At 41.3% G+C, this 19,466-nt stretch overlaps 1 protein-coding gene across 8 annotated transcripts in view; it reads left to right on the forward strand.

Annotated features, from left to right (window-relative positions):
• The window catches only part of LOC120556975 (protein 4.1-like), an 87,127-nt gene extending 73,659 nt beyond the window's left edge, over positions 1–13,468 (forward strand). For all 8 annotated transcript variants that reach the window (XM_039796916.1, XM_039796920.1, XM_039796921.1 and 5 more), the window contains 5 exons: positions 7,212–7,271; positions 11,420–11,515; positions 11,887–11,967; positions 12,069–12,188; positions 12,639–13,468. In XM_039796916.1, the coding sequence (XP_039652850.1) occupies positions 7,212–7,271; positions 11,420–11,515; positions 11,887–11,967; positions 12,069–12,188; positions 12,639–12,644 (363 nt within the window). In that variant the 3' untranslated portion in view covers positions 12,645–13,468. The remainder of the gene's footprint in view (positions 1–7,211; positions 7,272–11,419; positions 11,516–11,886; positions 11,968–12,068; positions 12,189–12,638) is intronic.
• The last annotated feature ends 5,998 nt before the right edge of the window (positions 13,469–19,466 follow it).

The raw sequence follows: 19,466 nt of genomic DNA on the forward strand, positions 1-19,466 counted from the left end.
GAAGTTCCGCCGAATTTCACTCATTTAGGCCGGATATCTGTTGCCTTGGGCTACCTTTGTGTTGGCATTTTAAACTCTGGTGGATTTCAGTGGCACTGCGGCTTTTCCTGGTGCCTAGCACCACCCAAGACAATTGTGATTGGTAGGGATGGCTGAAGTGAAACTGACGTTCCAAAGCTTTGTCGAGATCCCGAAGCGCAGATGTTTCGAAACACTGATCCGAAGAGTGATTCAAAACACCCATGTCACGTGACTACGGCTAAATGAAACATCGGAGTGTTTCACGAGTGTTTCAACAGGTGGCATGAATCAGAGTTTAATTGACAGGGTCGGGAACACACATCGCACATCAGTATAAAAGTGAAGTCAACGCACCTTGACCTCGTGGGTTTTTGTGAGAGGAGTTTGATTTTGAGATAGCGGATATTTGGTGATATAGTGACATTAATAGTGATATTCACTAATAGACTGAGACAGACATACAGAGTATAGACCTACCTACAGTGACACATTAATAGATAGATAGATAGATAGATAGATAGATAGATAGATAGATAGATAGATAGGACAGTTTATGGGAACGTTTTAATGATCGTATCCGTAAAACCCAGATTATACATAATGCTACAGCTGAAGCCACAGTGGAAGTGAAAAAATACCTCAACTATGCGTTTTTGCCCAGAACTCATGATCCCCTAACTTACTGGAAAGAGAGAGCAGTAATCTTTCCTCATTTGTATGTCCTTGCTAAAAAATATCTTTGCATGCCAGCAACAAGTGTCCCTTGTGAGAGGATCTTTTCAAAGGCTGGAGAAATTATCTGTAAAACACAAAGTGGGCTAAGTCCTTCCACAGCAGAGAAATAAATATTTTTGAATGAAAATCTATAAAAAAGTGAGACATTGTGGCTTGATTTCTTTTATTAATATTCATTTTATGACCAAAATAGCATTATGCACAGTGAGGAGTCTACAAGCCTTACAAGCTTCACATATTAGAAAAATACTACAATACAATAATAAATTTTTTATTTTTTTAATGGCTCGTTATCAAGGTTGTTTCAGATCAACACCTGCAAGTGACCACTAGGTGTCATCGTTGAGACGGGTGTCAGATTGTTTCGAACACAATACGGCACATTTGCTTCAACTGTTTCACGAAGCCTCGATCTGCCCACCACTAGTGATTGGTTTAAAGAAATGCCAATAAACCAGAGCGTGTATTTCTCCCGTCCCAGAATGCTGTGTGGACTAGCCAGACCCTCCTCCGCAGCGCCGCGGTGGAGGCGGGTCTGGCAAAGCGAGACAGTGTGCCGGATGATTTCTTTTGGCCGGGCGCAGTGACTTCCTGGAGACTCCATTGGTTGCCTGTCAACCTCACTGTCGTTTTTACACTTGGGTTTTTGTACGGATTTCACAAACAGTATATAACAACTTAATTAGTGAGCTTTAGGGGTGCTGGTAAGCAGAATTTGTTACCGTCAGACAGAGCCAGGCTAGCTGTTTCCCCCTGTTTCTAGTCTTTATGCTAACTTGCTGCTGACTGTAGCTTCATAATCCAAAATACATGCTGGTATCAATCTACTAATTTTTACACTTTACTTGGAGGTAGCTACATAAGAGTGACATGACACTGTCATGAACGTGCCATAAACATTCATGACATAACTCTTATTTCAGTAAGTGTCACTCGGTTTTTGTCATGAGAAGTTATGGTTAGGGTTAGGGTTAGGGTTCATGTGTCATGACTGTGTCATGTGTTCATGGCAGTGTCATGTCACTCTTACGTAGATACCTTCAAGTAAAGTGTTACCCTACTAATTTATCAGATATACCTTTACTTTTCCTCTTGTTCCTTTTCTTTATGTCACAATGTATATAAGAATTCTAGTCTAATACAATTTTAAGCTACAGTATTGGTAGAAACTGAGGACAACTCCCCCACCCCCCCACCCAGACTTTCAATGAAAAATGAAATGTTTTTTCTGAGCTCTGAAGTTAGTCTTGATTACAGGAGGAAGCATTTTCTCGGGCCGCAGTGACATATTCCCCAGACAAGGATGACATAATAGCACCATTATGGAGTGATTAAAGTATTGACAGTGTATTAATGAGGATGATGAAAGCAGGTGTGAATTTCATTCATCTCCTCAGGCAGAGATTTGAGTGCTGGCTCGAGTGTCCCACAGGTGCCTTATTAAAATGTAATCATTGCGGGGCTTTTCAGCCATTCAGCTAATGGTGTGGATGAACTCAGGCAACGATGTAGAGTGGGTGGCTTTGAAGTGCCAGATCGGCGTTCAGTCGTCAGAGTAAGACATCTTTGGAGTGTGCATCTGCAGCAAATGGAGGATGACGTCACCGACGGGCAGACAAAAGATCTCCAGCACCAACGTTGTTCAGCCAGCAGAGGGAGCCATGTCATGTCTGTCCAGTCTCTCGGCAGCACAAAAGGATTGGATGCTGCCAGCTGCCTGCATGTCAGCGACAGCTTTTGAATTTGGGTTGCATTGCCACCAGACTGTAGTCAAAGGAACGTGTTCATCTCGAGGATTGCCTTGTCTATGGCTATGAAATATGTTGTCAATACAAAACCTTTCACAACTCATCTAGGCAAAGTGCACACACTCCTCTTACATAAAGCTAAAGAGAGTATATCACATTTTTCAGAGCATCTTGATTGTATTTTTATTACTTAGACCAGGGGTCTTCAACATTTTTTTTTTAGGCATATGACCTCTTAGCTGAGAGAGAGACGGAGCAGTGACCCCCCTACTACATATTGTATAAAATTAACTTGCATATTAAACTGGGCCTACAATAACTTGTAGGGCGGCCAAAAGCCTTTATACATACCTTTTATATGGTACATACAATACAAAGCTATTCAAATATTAATTATTGAGAAATTCATATATATATTGTATTTTAATGTTAAACATACATGTAGCACAAATCCTTAAGCTTAACTGTATCTGTGGATGGCTACCTAAGTTGCTACCTTACCTTCCTTACCTAAAGGCCAGTAAGGCCGGCTACACACTGGCTGCGTGGCATGAGCGTGTCAGCTGCGTGGCGTGTCCGTTTATATTTCGGCTCCCATGGTAACAGGTTAGAGCTTACACACTGCCTGTATTAAGAGTGGTTCCCAACCTTTTTCCTGAAAGAGAAACCATTTTTTAATCATTGAGTCATTGAATTAACCCTGACTAAGTGACATATTATGGATATTTCATATTTAACGCATAACAATAAAAATACAAAACAACTGATAAACTGTACAGTTAACCCAAATAGTGGATAACTGCAGGACGTTTGTGTAAAACAAGCGATTTGGATGAATTTTGAGCAGATAATGTCCGGTGAATATTGTATCAGAGATGAGTTTTCCTGTTATTTTTTTAGGAACTTTTAATACAATTCTCTGTATTATGTTAGAAACATTTTTTTTTAGCAATCACACAAACTTAATAGGCTTTTTTTGGGACAAATGTAGTGTTTTCTTCGCCTGACGCTTGGCCATTGTTCCGTTAGCTCTTTGGTTGTTTTAATGGCGTACTTTTCTAAAGCAGGACAGGACTGTTTAACAGAGAGGGACGGCTCTGTGAAAAGAGCTTGTGGTCAGGTCCTAACCGTGCCCTGATCCTGCTTATATCCTAATTAATAATCCAAAGTTGAAAAATAACAGTTTAATTTAGTTTTTTTATTTTTTATTAATGAAACGTTAAGATATAGACCAAAATAAAAAAAAAGGTTGTCTTAGATTCTAAAAATCTAGAAGACCTTGTGAACCCTCCTGAAGCTTTGGCGACCCCTAGTGGGGGACCCTCAGGTTGGGAACCAGTGCATTAGAAGCATTTACAGTACATGTGTCCATTCAGTTGCTCTGAAGTGAGACTGCGTAGCTATTAAATGACAAAATAACACCTCTTCCCTCTCTTATAAAATGCACTTTTGTTCATTTTCATACACTTCAATACACAGAATTTGTCTGCTACAGCGTCACTTGATCTGGTATGACCAGTAGCATATGTTAGCAAAACTTTAACTCATCATTGCTGTGTTACTGACATTATTGGTTACACTTTACTTGAAGGTATCTACATAACAGTGACATGACACTGTCATGAACGTGTCATAAACATTATAAACAAGTCTTAAACGTTTATGACATAACGCTTCTGTCATTAAGTGTCATTCGGTTTTTGTCATGACAAGTTAGGGTTAGGGTTAGGGTTAGGGTTCATGTGTTCATGACAGTTTCATGTCACTCTTATGTAGATACCTTCAAGTAAAGTGTTATCAAATTATTTTATCAGCTTGCTTAATGGCTTCATATTTCAGCAATGTGTCAGATATGTGGTTTTTATCACAAAAGTTCTGAAAGACAAGAAGTAACACTAATGGTTCAAAACAACTGATAAACTGTGCAATTAACCCAAATAGTGAACGCAATAACTGCAGGAAGTTTCTGTAAAACGAGTGATTTGGATGCAGTTTGAGATTCTTTTTTGAAGACAAATGTAGTGTTTTCTTCGCCTGACGCTTGGCCATTGTTCCGTTAGCTCTTTGGTTGTTTTAATGGCGTACTTTTCTAATGCAGGACGGGACTGTTTAACAGAGAGGGACGGCTCTGTGAAAAGAGCTTGTGGTCAGGTCCTAACCGTGCCCTGATCCTGTTTATATCCTAATTAATAATCCAATCTTTAAAAATAACAATTTCATTTAGTTTTTTTCACAGAAATTAATGAAACGTTAAGATATAGACCAACTGTATTAGTTTAAAAAAAAAAAAAAAAAAAGGTTGTCTTAGAGTTTTAAAATCAAAAAGGCCTTGCAACCCCCATACACTCAGGAATTTGTCTACCACAGCGTCTCTTGGTCTGGTATGACCAGTAGCGTATGGTTATTTTAGCAAACTGTAACTCATCACTGCTGTGTTACTGACATTATTGTATCAGATTGCTTAATGGCTCCATATTTCAGCAATGTCTCAGATATGTGGTTTTTATCACAAAAGTACTGAAAGATAACAAGTAAACGCACAAAACGTCATCCAAACGATGTGTTTGTTGTTTTCTGCTTGTGGTTGCAGCAGAAAATTGGGACTTTTCACCACAGGTGGAACTAACGGCATTACCGAAGGCTCCAGTCAGTTAGCCCTGTTAGCGAGCCAGCATTAACAGTAGAGCTTTGTTACGGCCGACATTTTGGCTCGTCATAGCAGGAAAGCACAGGTGAAACAAATTTAGTTTCATTAATGAGGGCTCAGTTCCATCAGGTGTCTCAGTAAGCCGTGACAGTGAGCCAGCAAGCACAATACCAGAACCCTGGAAGTATGGATCTTTTTCACAGCAGACATTTTGACTTGTCATAGTAGGAAAAGCACAGCTGAAATTGATAACCTTAACGATGGCTCAGTTCCATCAAGTGTCCCAGTAAGATATTTTAGTGAGTCACCATGCACAATACCAGGACCTCTCCTAAGTGGAATGCAGCCATCATTAATGGTTTTGAATACACCTGTGCTTTTCCTAGTATGACATAGTAAAAAAAGGTCTATAGCTCCCCTAAATGGAATGTGTTTGCTAAGTATGTTATCAATTACACCTGTGCTTTTCCTGCAATGACACGTCTTAAGTTCGCTGAAGGATTGTGTTATAGGTCTTAAAGTGCTCATTTTATGCTTTTTGGCTTTTTCCCTTCCCTTTATTGTGTTATATATCTTTTTGTGCACGTTATAGGTTTACAAAGTGAAAAAGCCCAAAGTCCACCTCAAAGGGACTTACCATCTCCAACAGAAACCACTGTTCACCAACTGCTCCAAACAGCTCTGTTGTAGTCCAGCCTTAACTTCCGTGACGAATGTGCATAACTTTGTAACACACGTTCTAATGCTCGCCTAGCTGCTAGCATGGCACGCCCTCATACTCTGCTTCTGACTGGCTAGTAGTCCTTACCTAGGTACTGAGCATGTGCGACTCCCAACAAAGATGGTACAGAAGTGCGATGCCTCACTCTGTAGCTAAAACAGAGAGCTTAACACACAGGGTGAAAAGAGGAGCTGCAGCAATGTGAAGTACAAATATATGGTGTTTTCTGAAAATGAAACCACATAAACCTATTCTGGTACAACCTCTAAATACAATTATGAACCTGAAAATGAGCATAATATGAGCACTTTAAATAACTTTTAAACAGGTCTCCTATGTCCACGCAACGCTACCTTGTACCCTAATGCTCATTTTTATTGATTCCATGGTGTTGTAGTTCTTTCTTTTGTAGTCCAAAAAGAATTTGCTGTATTACGTCTACAAATGAGACCAACATGCAACTTATATTGCAGCCAATCAGCTTTCGTGTTATTGGTGCTTTCGGATTGTACCACACACATAAAACGGATTTTATTCTTGAGCTATGTGGAAGTGGAAGTTCAGCGATACTTGGCTTCAAAAAGCTGAATTTAGGGCTCAGTTGATGTTTTGATAAAGGTCTTAAATTTCTTTCATGGTGGTCCTAAAAAGGTCTTAAAAAGTCTTAAGTTTGACTTGGTGAAACCTACAGAAACCCTAATACCAGGGCCCTGGAATTATAACAAGTAACTGTGGTGCAGTTATTATTATGTCTGCTATGAAAAATGGTCTATGCTGTGTTCCTATTCTATACTACATGCTGATTCTAGACGATGTAAAAGATTTCGCTCGTAATGATGAACCTACTGAGAATTATCACCTGAATCTGCAGCTCCCCTCGGCAGGCAGCTGTGTTCAGAGAAAAAGCTCTAAAAACCAACAGCACACTACCTCCTTAGCACCAAACAGACAAGGAGAGATAAAATTGGTCTTACATTTTTTGAGTGACCAGAACATAATTCCAAATGAAATACATGCTGATGTTGCTGCTGTAAATAAGTAACTGTTAGTTAACACGTTCACCAAAACCACTTTATAAGGTGATAGTATGTCTATTTGTGTTTATATAGTTTGGTCTGCTGCTCAAGTCCCCCCCCCCAAAAAAAGAAAAAGGCTACTTTAAATAGATAGGAGGTCCATCTGTGTGGCTGCCGTATTACTAAGGACTGATGTGTATTTCCAATAGGCTAATAGAAGTAATGTATGATCACCTATTGTATTTCTTCGATGTAGCTGGCATTACTTCATATGAGGAAGTTAATAAAGACTGCCCACAAGTCTATTTCTCTCTCTCCTTTAGAACTATGGAGTTGTCAGCCCGCTGGAGGCTCCTGCTGCCCTCAAAGAAAATGGCTCCCCTGTAAGTATCTTAACAGAGGAAATACACTAGTGTGACAGCATGTGTGTGTGGCGGTGTATGAAGAAACTTATGCCATTGTGATGTCGCTGTCCCCTTTTGTAACCTCGACTTTTACTTCATACCCTTCTGAATAAGTTAAAAAAAATAATCCGTGTGTCTGAGCATGTTTGCAGTACTGGTTGCCACGATACTTGTATTTTATGTCATAATAATGATTCAGTTTTATGAAACAGAATGTGGATGTGAAAATTTAGGCTAGATGAATATTTTTTACTACCAGTGTTTGGAATTATTTCTCACTTTTATTTTCTGTCAAAAGCTGAAATTCAAATTTTAAACAGAAAAGCCCCTGTTACAAACTCAGTGTGGTGTCTTGAAGGTTCCCTGTGGAGTTTTTCACCTTTCGCAGAGCTACAGCGCCAATCTTCTATGAGTGGGTCCCTGTTTTGTTTGTCCCGTGCACGCCCACAAACACACACATGCAGTCGTGCCCGCGGGTGGCACGGTAAACACTACTGCCAATGGTTTCACACTATTGTTAAGCTTTAAAGTGTTTGGGATTGCCAAGTAATGTTTTATGAGGAAGCACAATGCGCTTTGGTGCAACTCCACTGGGCACCTTTAACCCTTGGGTTGTCTTACTGTTTACTATGCAACTTGTCAAAATAGAAAATTAACACTTTTTTGACATTTTTGTTGCCTTTTTCCAAGTTTTTGAAACTCGTTTGGCACTTTCCCCCCCACTACCACCAGTATATATACTAATAACACCAACTTATGAACACTAGTTTTACACTTATTTTTGAAATTGATGGTCAATTAACCTCATTTATTAGACTGGGTAAACCCAGCCTGATCTGCCGGCAATTTGATTTCTCCCTGCAGCTCAGGCTTCAAACCTGTACGTTTATCTATCCTGCTTCTGTTACAAATTTGCGTGGACCAATCACAAACTGGCTTATCCTACTGGCGTGGTGGTTGCAGCAGAAAATTGGGACTTTTCACCACAGGTGGAACTAACGGCATTACCGAAGGCTCCAGTCAGTTAGCCCTGTTAGCGAGCCAGCATTAACAGTAGAGCTTTGTTACGGCAGACATTTTGGCTCGTCATAGCAGGAAAGCACAGGTGAAACAAATTTAGTTTAATTAATGAGGGCTCAGTTCCATCAAGTGTCTCAGTAAGCTGTGACAGTGAGCCAGCAAGCACAATACCAGAACCCTGGAAGTATGGATCTTTTTCACAGCAGACATTTTGACTTGTCATGGTAGGAAAAGCACAGCTGAAATTGATAACCTTAACGATGGCTCAGTTCCATCAAGTGTCCCAGTAAGATATTTTAGTGAGTCACCATGCACAATACCAGGACCTCTCCTAAGTGGAATGCAGCCATCATTAATGGTTTTGAATACACCTGTGCTTTTCCTACTATGACATGTCAACATGTCTGCCGTGAAAAAGGTCTAGAGCTCCCCTAAATGGAATGTGTTTGCTAAGTATGTTATCAATTACACCTGTGCTTTTCCTGCAATGACACGTCACAATGTCTGGTGTGAATAAGGTTTCCGTGGGTTCTTAAAAAGTCTCAAGTTCGCTGAAAGATTGTGTTATAGGTCTTAAAGTGCTCATATTATGCTTTTTGGCTTTTTCCCTTTCCTTTATTGTGTTATATATCTTTTTGTGCATGTTATAAAGTGAAAAAGCCCAAAGTCCCCCCCAAAGGGACTTATCATCTCCAACAGAAAACACTGTTCACCAACTGCTCCAAACAGCTCTATTGTAGTCCAGCCTTTACTTCAGGGACAAACATGCGTCACTTTGTAACACGTTATAATGCTCGCCTAGCTGCTAGCGTGGCACGCCCTCATACTCTGCTTCTGACTGGCCAGTAGTCCTTACCTATTGACTAGTATACTTACCTTATTGTTCCGGTGCCTAAAAATAAGACTCCAGAGTCTTTTAATGACTTTAGGCATGTGGCACTCACGTCCCTCGTTATGAAGACGTTAGAGAAGATCGTGAAAGATGAACTATTGAACTCTGTACAGGATCTACTAGACCCGCTTCAATTTGCCTACAGACCAAAACGGGGAGTGGAAGATGCAAGCATGTACTCTTTTTACCTTGATCTATACCCATCTTGAGGGTGCAAAGAGCTTTGTACGGCTGCTTTTTATTGATTTTTCTTCAGCCTTTAATTGCATTCAAACACATATTTTGGCAGGGATCTTAAAGAATACTTTTAATATTGATCATAGTCTTATTTGTTGGCTGATGAACTTTTTAACTGACAGGTCTCAACGCGTGAGAGTGAATAGCATCTTATCCGATGTTCTCTTTTCCTCCACTGGTTCCCCCCAGGGCTGTGTCCTCTCCGCGATCTTATTTATTTTATATACAAATGCATGCCAAAGCCAGCACGCCAGGCGTCACATCATTAAGTTTGCTGACGACTCGGTAATAGGGTCACTGCTGACTCACAACGACCCCGAGTATGGCGCTACTTTGAATGATTTTACAGCGTGGTGCAAGTCATCTTTTATGAACATCAACGCGGCAAAAACTAAAGAAATGCTGATCGACTTTAGGAAGAATCCCCCCACCCTCTCCGACCCTTATTAATGATCAAGCTATCGAAGTAGTGAAGCAATACAAATACCTCGGTATTATAGTAGATGACAAACTCACCTTCGAGCCTCAGGTTGACGCTGTCTGTAAAAAAGCACACCAGCGTATGTTTTTTTATCGTAAACTTCTTAATTTTAATGTCGATAAGACTTTTATGAGGATGTTTTATTGTTGTTTTATTGAAACTATTCTTTCTTTTGCCTTTGTGAGCTGGTTTGGGTCCCTCACTCTTAAAAACAAAAACAGGCTGCAATACATTACTAAAGTGTGTGTGGAAAAATTTCCCAGAACTCTCTGACTGACTTAAAATCTCTATATGAGACAAGGACCCTGAAGAAGGCCCAGTCAGTCCTGGCTGATATAAGCCCCCCCCTGAACAGCTACTTCATGTTGTTGTCGTCTGGCCGCAGATTCTGTCTGCCTAAATGCAGGACAAACAGACACAAAAACTCTTTTGTTCCTGCTGCTATAGGTTTTGTTAATAATTCAATGTGAGATGTGGACTTCTGTGTAGTATGTATTTACTTGTGTCCTCCATCGATAGTGTCTGTTGTCTGTATGGCTTATGTGTTGTTTATGTTGCACTTTATTTGCTACAGAACGAATTGCCCCTCGGGGATAATAAAGACTCCTTGACCTTGACCTTGACCTTACCTACGTACTGAGCATGTGCGACTCCGAACAAAGATGGAATAGAAGTGAGATGTCTCACTCTGTAGCTAAAATCTTAAAAGATTGAGCTTGGTATGGTGATAGCCAGACTATTCATTTATATAATATTATGTCTACATTTTGAGTTAAAAAAAAGCTGAAATTATGAAAACAAATAGTTCAGATCAGAGGATACCGAGTGGATAATCACTGGTATATGTCAATGTTTAGTCAGGATATACTGTTTTGAAACCATTTCAGTCTTTGTTTTTTCAAATGCTTTATCAAATTGAATAAAACACCCAAAATTGAATAAAAGTGATCATTAATTTGACCTGCAAAGAGCGTTGTATGGAACCATCCATGTTATTTTTGGGTAATTTGGTTAAAAGAAACCCATATTTCTGATATTAATGACGTGGGCCTTTACAAGGAAAGGCCTAACAAAATACAAATAATGTAAAAAAATAATATAATAATTGGAAATGTATTGTTGGAATTGGACCCATACTGGGGGAAAAAAAAGGCAGGATATCTTGGGAAGTGAGGAAGTGTGTGACGCACATGGTTGAAGTATCGTGTCAGAGCGCTCTGTACACACACACACACACACACACACACACCACACACACACACACACACACACACACACACACACACACACACACACACACACAGGTTGAGACCCCGTGGCTGTAACACTACTGTACATGTTGTCCTATGAGCATGTGTGTGTGATAGTGTGTGTGTGTGTGTGTGTGTGTGTGTGTGTGTGTGTGTGTGTGTGTGTGTGTGTGTGTGTGTATGTATGTGTGTCTACAGTGTGTCCCCCACATGTGTGTATGACTCCCCTCTAATGAATGTGCTACAGGTTAAAGCTGGAACCCAGGGGAGGGAGTCTGTTGTGTCCCCGCTGACCATCACTGCTGAGAGCGTCACCTCAGCAACCACAACTCAAGTTACCAAGGTAACACTTTATTTGTTCCCATGGTTACAGTTTAATGACGGGAGCTTGGAGTCAGCCCACCATGTCTGTATCTTGTGGTACACTCCTAAATATGTCTCATCCATCCCTCCTTGTCGACACATTGGAGTAGACGATCAACTAAAACTAATACATGTAATTAATTAGATTTTTTTATTGACATATAGTAAATGATAAGGAATTCTAAGATTCAGTTCATAAAATGTAATGTACAGAAACAATGTTATGATCTCCAATATGCTTTACAACAATACCTGTCTTTACTGAGACTTTGTCCTCCATGAAGTGACATTTTTAGTTGGTAATGAGCTTATTATTCATTTAATTTCTTTCTTTCTGTGTGTGTTCTGCAGACTGTGAAAGGAGGCTACTCAGAGACCAGAATCGAGAAAAGGATTATAATCACAGGAGATGATGATGTGGACCAACATCAGGTGAGGAGGAGTACAGTAGGACAGTATTCCATAAGTAATAAGGCGCAGGAAGCCAATATGTGAGGTTTATGACCCAATGCATTAATGCTTCATGTCCCCAGGCCCTCGCCATGGCAATCCAAGAGGCCAAGCAGCAGCACCCCGACATGCAGGTGACAAAAGCAGTGGTTATCAGGGAAACCGAGTCTCCCACTGAGGAGCTGCTGCAGCAGCAGGCAGAGGTATGTGACTTCTACAGGTTGACAGTCTGGTCATGTGATCAGAGCGCAGGCTACAAGATTACTAGGCTTTTGTGTGCCAGGATGGATCGATTACTGAACGGGGCTACCGGTCACAGGCCCAGGGGGTCAGAGGGCCTCTGCTTGAAGTAGTTAACATTTCCAATTGTCGCAAAACATCTACAAATAGATGCAAAATAACCACAAAGAGACACAACTGCAAGTAGCACAAAGAGATACAAAACGTCCACACCGATACGAAAATCACTCAAAATGACTACAAAGACTCAAAACAACCCCAAAGAAAGGCAAAAATGACTACCAAGACCACAAACGTTTTGCGTCTCTTTCACTGTGGGCGGCTTATCTATGTAGGAGTAGTGGAGGGCCTTCTATACTTTCCATCCATGTTCATGTGTGATAACTGATCTGTGTGTTATTGTCTCGTTGCAGTCCTGATCCTGAGACGGGGGGGTGGGGGGACAGTGGAGGATCCTTCAGCTGTGTGTCTCCTGGCCCGCACTGCAGTACGCCACCACCCAGATATGAGGACTCTCTACCCCGCCTGTGTAAACAACCTACATGAGTACAGACTGCGTTCCATTAAGCAGTAGAACCTCCACTCTTGTCCCTTTAGACAAACCAACTGTGACTCGGCGCCTGACCCGTTCCGGCCTCCTGCCCGTCCCGGCCCGTCCCGGCGCGTCCCGGCCTGTCCCGGCCCGTCCCGGAGTGATGCAAGATTGAAAGTGAAACCCGGGCAAAGCTAATTGAATTCACCGCTGTCAGAGTCATTTGTCTAAAACCTTACTTGTGTATTATTTAATCAAATGCATTTTGACTCCTTTGAACCCTGTGGGTCATTTGAATCAATACAGTTTCAACCCCAAACAAAACGTCTCCCAGCCCCCCCCCCAACCCCGATACCCTTCCCTCACAAATGACTACTTTCACTTGTAAGGTCCCAAACACCTGTTGAAAATGTAATGAATAAGATATGAGAGCAGTAGAGGATGAGGAGAGTGGTGGTGGTGGTGGTGGTGGTGGTGGGGTGTGGCTGCGAGGTTGGTGGCAAGAGGCAGCCTTCTGCTCGATGTTGCCACCTCCTGGCTGTGACACCTTCAGTATAATCAACAGCTGTCTTACTAGCTTTTTACATTTTTATCTATAGAGGATCTAATTTATGTCCCGTGTTTGCTCGTTTATGAAATATGTATAATATCAGATGATTATAATCTGCATGATTCAATAAAAAAAACAGCAGAGGGAATGAAAAATAAAAATACACGGACATGTCCACATTTGAAATCCAGAAGAAGCTCTGAGATGATGGGACTGAGCACCTGCAGAGAAACTGTGGGCCAACGAGTAACGGACACACAGTGATGCTGATGGAGTCCACTGAAGAAGGACAGCTTGGAGCTCTGCTTGGGTACCAGTCTCCAACATACAGATGTTACTGTCCTCGTCCCATTCACTGTTACCGTTTTTCATTTTGTGGTCAACTCGACATCTGCATAAAGTCACATGTTTTGGGCACAGTTATAGGATTTTTAGAGATATTTTAATATAAGTAATGTTTTATCTAATACGTTTCAAAAATGTGCTGATGTGTTTTTATTTTTCGTTGACTCAGAAACAGAGTTTGTATGTTACGCTTGTGTTTTTGGATATTTCAGTCTTCATGTGTGAACATGCTGAAACCTCTTATCTTGAAGAGCTTCATATAGCTTGTCCTGTCACTTTGCTCGACGCTGTGTTTCACTGGAGATCTTGCAAAGTCCATCAGAGAGAAATCACCCACAGCTAGAAAGTAGTTTGCCAACATTGTGAAGTTGTGGTGCCATGACAAAAAAAATGCAGTGAACTGGGGGACGGGCCTTTGTTTTGGTTTTGTTGTGCCTGTAATATCAGGCTGTAAGTATGCTGTTCAGTCAACATTTAAAGGTCCTATGACATGCTGCTTTTTAGATGCTTTTATATAGACCTTAGTGGTCCCCTAATCCTGTATCTGAAGTCTCTTTTATATAGCCCTTAGTGGTCCCCTAATACTGTATCTGAAGTCTCTTTTATATAGGTCTTAGTGGTCCCCTAATACTGTATCTGAAGTCTCTTTGAGCCTCTTTTGAAGTCTCAGTCCCACAATGAGCTTTCCTTAGGATGTGCCATTTCTGTGTCTGTAGCTTTAAATGCTGTTGAGGAGGAGAGAGGGGGGAGGGCAAGGTGGAGGGTGGGGGTGTGGCCTTGACCAACTGCCATGCTTTGCTTGTTTTCAAGCCATAAGGCTCGTTCGAGATGAACTGCGCCTCGCCTGTAAAGTAGATGAGAGCAGGCGGCAGCAGCCGGGTGACAAAAACCCCCGCTCTAAGCCGGACAGTTTTCCAGCAGCCTTCAGGATGAACAGGAAGTGACAGAAACAGCGGTGGTCCGATTCCGATTTAATAAAATGTTATCAGACCCATATATCAGCTCCTACACAGTCTCCAGCTGTTTTTATTATGACAGAGTAGCTCTCTGACTTCTAAACGTAACTATCAGCCATGTGTTCTGTACAGAATAAGCCTTTAAATCAGACAAATCACAGTTAAAATCCCTCCGATTCCAAATCAATAACATTTTTATATAAAACGTCATCATGTTGAATCGATTCTGAACCAATCAGCTGTTCGATCAGCTGAGAGGCCGGCGTTTCCCAGCATGCACTGGGTCCGCCTGCGTCCGCCTGGCTCTTGCAGTTGGTGAAAAGCAACTGCGCTGCCTGCGTCTCAGAACTGCGGCCGCCTTGGTCTCGTGAGATTATCGTTGCCCACGTGTGCATGACGTCAGAGCGAGTCGGGATCAAGTCGGACCCAAATCTAACCGGCATGCATTGGGCGCCGATCGCCGGTGATCGATTCTGCGCAGATCTGGCTCATCTCGAACAAGCCTATTATGTCTCTCTCTTTCTCATGGGTGGGCCAAATTCTCTGGGCGGGCAAAGCAGAGAAAGGGGAGGTAACCTTTCCCTTTATGACCTCATAAGGAGAAGATTCCTGATTGGCCCATCTGAGCTTTCATTTTCTCAAAGGCAGAGCAGGATACCCAGGGCTCGGTTTACACCTATCACCATCTCTAGCCAATGGGGGACCATAGGCAGGCTGGGGGAACGCATACTAATGTTAAAAAACCTCATAAAGTGAAATTGTCATGCCATGGGACCTTGTGGTATAAATATATTGAACCAAGCAGCTTAAAAAAGCAACTTCAAAAAGCGATTTGCGAAAAAAAGAAATAGATTTTCCAGTTTTCAATCATATGTGCATGTTCACAAACACTGCCTGAAATGTTTAACACCACAAGATTGACACGGATACCTTTGTGTTTTCTGTTGGATTAACTCTTTTAAGTTATGGTGTATGAGTTTGTAATTGTATTTATAGGAGTGGTGAATGTGAGGCTTGTGCTTTTTCCTCCCTGTATCCCTGTCAGACAAAGCCGAGACTCATGGTGTGACATACAGTACATGAAGCGCCGTCTATCTACAGAACCCGTTGGCTGTCACATAACATATATCCTGGATGACTTTTAATAATATATTACTATGCATCACTTACCATACATACGTAAGAATCCCTCTGATGGAGCCTGACCCATGTTAGCCGTGTTGCCATCATTGTTATCTTAATTGTGCTACTGTTAACCGAAGCAGTGAAGCGCATTGCTCGTGAGATTTGCAATAAGCAGCCATTATTCCTACCTTCTGTCCTCTAAAGGGAGAAAACTGTGAACTCTCATGTGTACCGAAACGTAACCAAAACCTATAACACAGATTAAGTGATACTCAAAGGAGCTTTTCCAACACTTGTGACCATGGCTTTGTCACCCTCATCGTCTAATCCTCCCATCCCCTGACTTGAAACTGTCTACTTGCTGTTGATGTGTCTGAGGAAATGAGATTCCCAAACTGGTTATTTGTATATTCTATTTTGCTCTGTTTTATTTTCCTCTGGTCATATGACACTGGACTGTTGTGAAGGCGTTTGCTTGCAATGATAGCAGCACATACGTGTACTGTAAACTCTTAGGGAAAATGACCTGTCTTTGCTGTAGTATTGGACACACTACTGATGGAAGAGAAACGACTGTAGGCATCGGGAGACACGTGTACTGTGGGCGAGGTGGTGAGTTGAAGGATGGAGGGCCTGTATTCATATACATATAAATATCCATGCTTCTGCATATTGTCCTGTAAACTATGTAGAAATTGACAGGAGCAGGGATGTGTTTTAGGTTCGAGAAATGAGGCACTAAGTGTAACCCGAAGGACACCAGTGCACTTGAAGTGCCACATGCACGGTGCCTTATGTTTGGAGTTGTGGTTGTGGGAGCAGGAGCACAGTTATCAGTGCTCAGCTGAAAGGGCTGTTAATCACCACGAGGCAGACGCACAAACAACCTCTCCTCTCAGTCCAAGGTGAAGTGGAGCGTTCTCAAACATGAATTACCGCCTCGTAAAGAATGTTACATTGAGTGTAGTGACGAAGAAGTCTCTCTGAATCTGGAGAGAAATGCCTGAGTGAAATGAAAACATTCATGGGCCCCATTTACTTAGAAAATCAGCATAGTTCAGATTATGGATATGAGCTTTTTTTTTCAGGAAAGAGCATCAAACTGCTCCGCTGTTTAGCCTCCACCTTCAATTCTCCACTGCCTTTTGCTCTACATTCCCCTAGTGCTTGGTGGTGTGTATTTGCTGTATTTGCATTCAGTCTCAATGGAAAACATACACGCATAAATAAATGTCTCAGTATGATTCAAACACTGTCTCTGATTCCGAAAAAAGGGGAGAGGGATTTCACTTTGACGTGTTACCTGAAATGAAGAAGTGAAAAAAATGTATGCTTTTTTTAATTTTCTTTTTTTTTTACTTCTATGGCTTTCATGCATTCATAATTCATCATATGTAATAAATTGTTGTTTTTGTAATATAAGAGCAACGGGTAGTATTATTGTTGTAGTGGAACAAAAGGAAAATTACCTTGTTTTGTACTGTCATCTTGTGGCCAAAATCTGCAAATGTAACTGGTTTTTTTTTTGTGTGCCGTTAGTGCCATCTAGTGTATTTTCTGCTTCACTTCACTCAACATATAAAAAGGACTTTACACACGCAGAGAAAATACCATAGATTTTCAGCATTTATATGTTATGAAAAGAATGTTCAGACAAAAAAGTATACAGAAGTATGACCCCTTTTCCTTAAAGGAGCATTTCACAGATGTTACACATCAAATCAGTTCACTAGTCATGAGGAGTACTACTAAGCCAGTTGTATAATGTATTCTGTGGCTCTGGGGGAGCATTGTCAAGTCTGTGAAAATAATCCCTGACGATGTCATAGTGATGTCATACAGGGTTATCCCAGGTTGGGGTTTGAGACTGAAAACAGAAAGCCTGTGGAGTGGCCATTTACAGTGCATGAAGACTCAAATAAAGAGTTGGCCACATGTTGCATCATGGGAAGCGTAGGTGTTTTTGGAATTTGACGCATACCAGGGACTAAAAGTTGGGATGTCTAGGCCTCTGCTTCTTCAATTTTGACAAGTGCAATAGTAAATTACTGGATTACACCTTTAATAAATGAAAAGTATATATCCCCCTTAAAGGAACACAACGAATTATTGGGACTTTGTCTTATTCACCGTATCCCCCAGAGTTAGATATGTCCATACATACCCTTCTCATCTCGGAGCACAGAGGTGTATAAAGTACTAGAGATCCAGACTTGAGTAAAAGTAGGCGAAAAAAGAAGGCGAAGCACCGCTACTTGGGCGGAGTGATTAGCGCAACACCTGAAAAGCACCGTTGTTATTCTCTGCTCCTCACCACAGGGCTCCAGGTGCTGCCAGGCAAATCACTCCGCCTAAGTAGCAGAAGTAGCAGTGCTTCGCCTTCTGAGAATATAGTTCCCAGTATGTATACGGTTAGAAGACGGCTGTGTCTCATGTGACCTTGTTATTTGTACATGCTGTGACTAGACAAATCACAAAATGTAAATAGGAAAATGTTGGCGTTATTTTGTCACTTATTGGGAGCAGTAGGCTAGTTGGAGCCGGTTACCTCCAAGATCTGTGCTAAGCTAGGCTAGCGGTGGGTGCGTCAGACAGAGTTACGACACACACGGAGATGAGAAGGGTATGTATGGATTCATCTAACTCTGGGGGTTACGGGGAATAAGACAAAGTCCCAGTAAGTCGGCGTGTTGCTTTAACAGATATTTTGTGCCATTTAATTCAGTTTGATGCTGAACAAAGAGAAATAAAGAATATTTCCATAAATCAGTTCTCACATAGGCCATATGTATTGACGGATGGACCAACAGAGCTTGACATTGTTCTATAAATCAATAATCTTTATTAACACAGTATAAACAACAAACAGCAACAGAGGAAACCCTCGCAGAGGCGTATATGGACAGTTGACCCAGTACATCTCAGAGGGGCTGACAGAAGCACAGACATGGGGCTGATCATGATTCAGAGTTCATGGTACAAATACAGTATACACAAACCTATCAGGTGCATGGACCTTGCATGTTCCTAAAGCCATTCAGTCGGTTTGCAGATGGACAGAAGAGAGAGGACAAAGTACAGTCATGCTGAGCAACAGTTAGCTACAGTATGAAACAGAGTTATTACATAAAAACCAATTAAATCATTTCTTTAGAAAGTTTTTTTTTTTATATATATAAATGATTTGAAGTGTACAAAACAGTATATTACACATTTCTTGATGCATGATTCTGAGCAAGACCCAGTATCCTACAGCACACTTCCCTTCAAAGTACAAACTACTTAACTGGATTACAAGCCAAATACAGACTGCAGTAGCACAGCAGTCCCACATGGCATCAGGAGACTATGGGAAAAGGAAAAAAAAACAGCAGCATCGTCTTTTAATAAGAATACACACCTATAAAAATGCACCAGGCCTCATATATTGCCAATATCCCATGCGAAACAGCAGAATGCCATTGCCAAACTAACCTTGGCAACTTCAGCATTGCACAAAGGATGCTGCCCCCCCGATCCCAACACATACAGTATCTATCAACACAGCAGCATGTAAACATTACCGCGGCTGCTTCATAGTTCTATATGTTTTCTAATGTTTTTGATATACATATGATAAGTTAAGGCTCTTTAAGGACCTGAGGATTTTGAACATATGATGAGGCACACAGAAGGCAAAGAATAGCTCTAGACACAGGTCTAACCGAAAGAATGAGGAGCATGAGACAGCCAC

This window comes from Perca fluviatilis, chromosome 4 (assembly GCF_010015445.1).
Source record: "Perca fluviatilis chromosome 4, GENO_Pfluv_1.0, whole genome shotgun sequence".
Taxonomy (NCBI): Eukaryota; Metazoa; Chordata; class Actinopteri; order Perciformes; family Percidae; genus Perca; species Perca fluviatilis.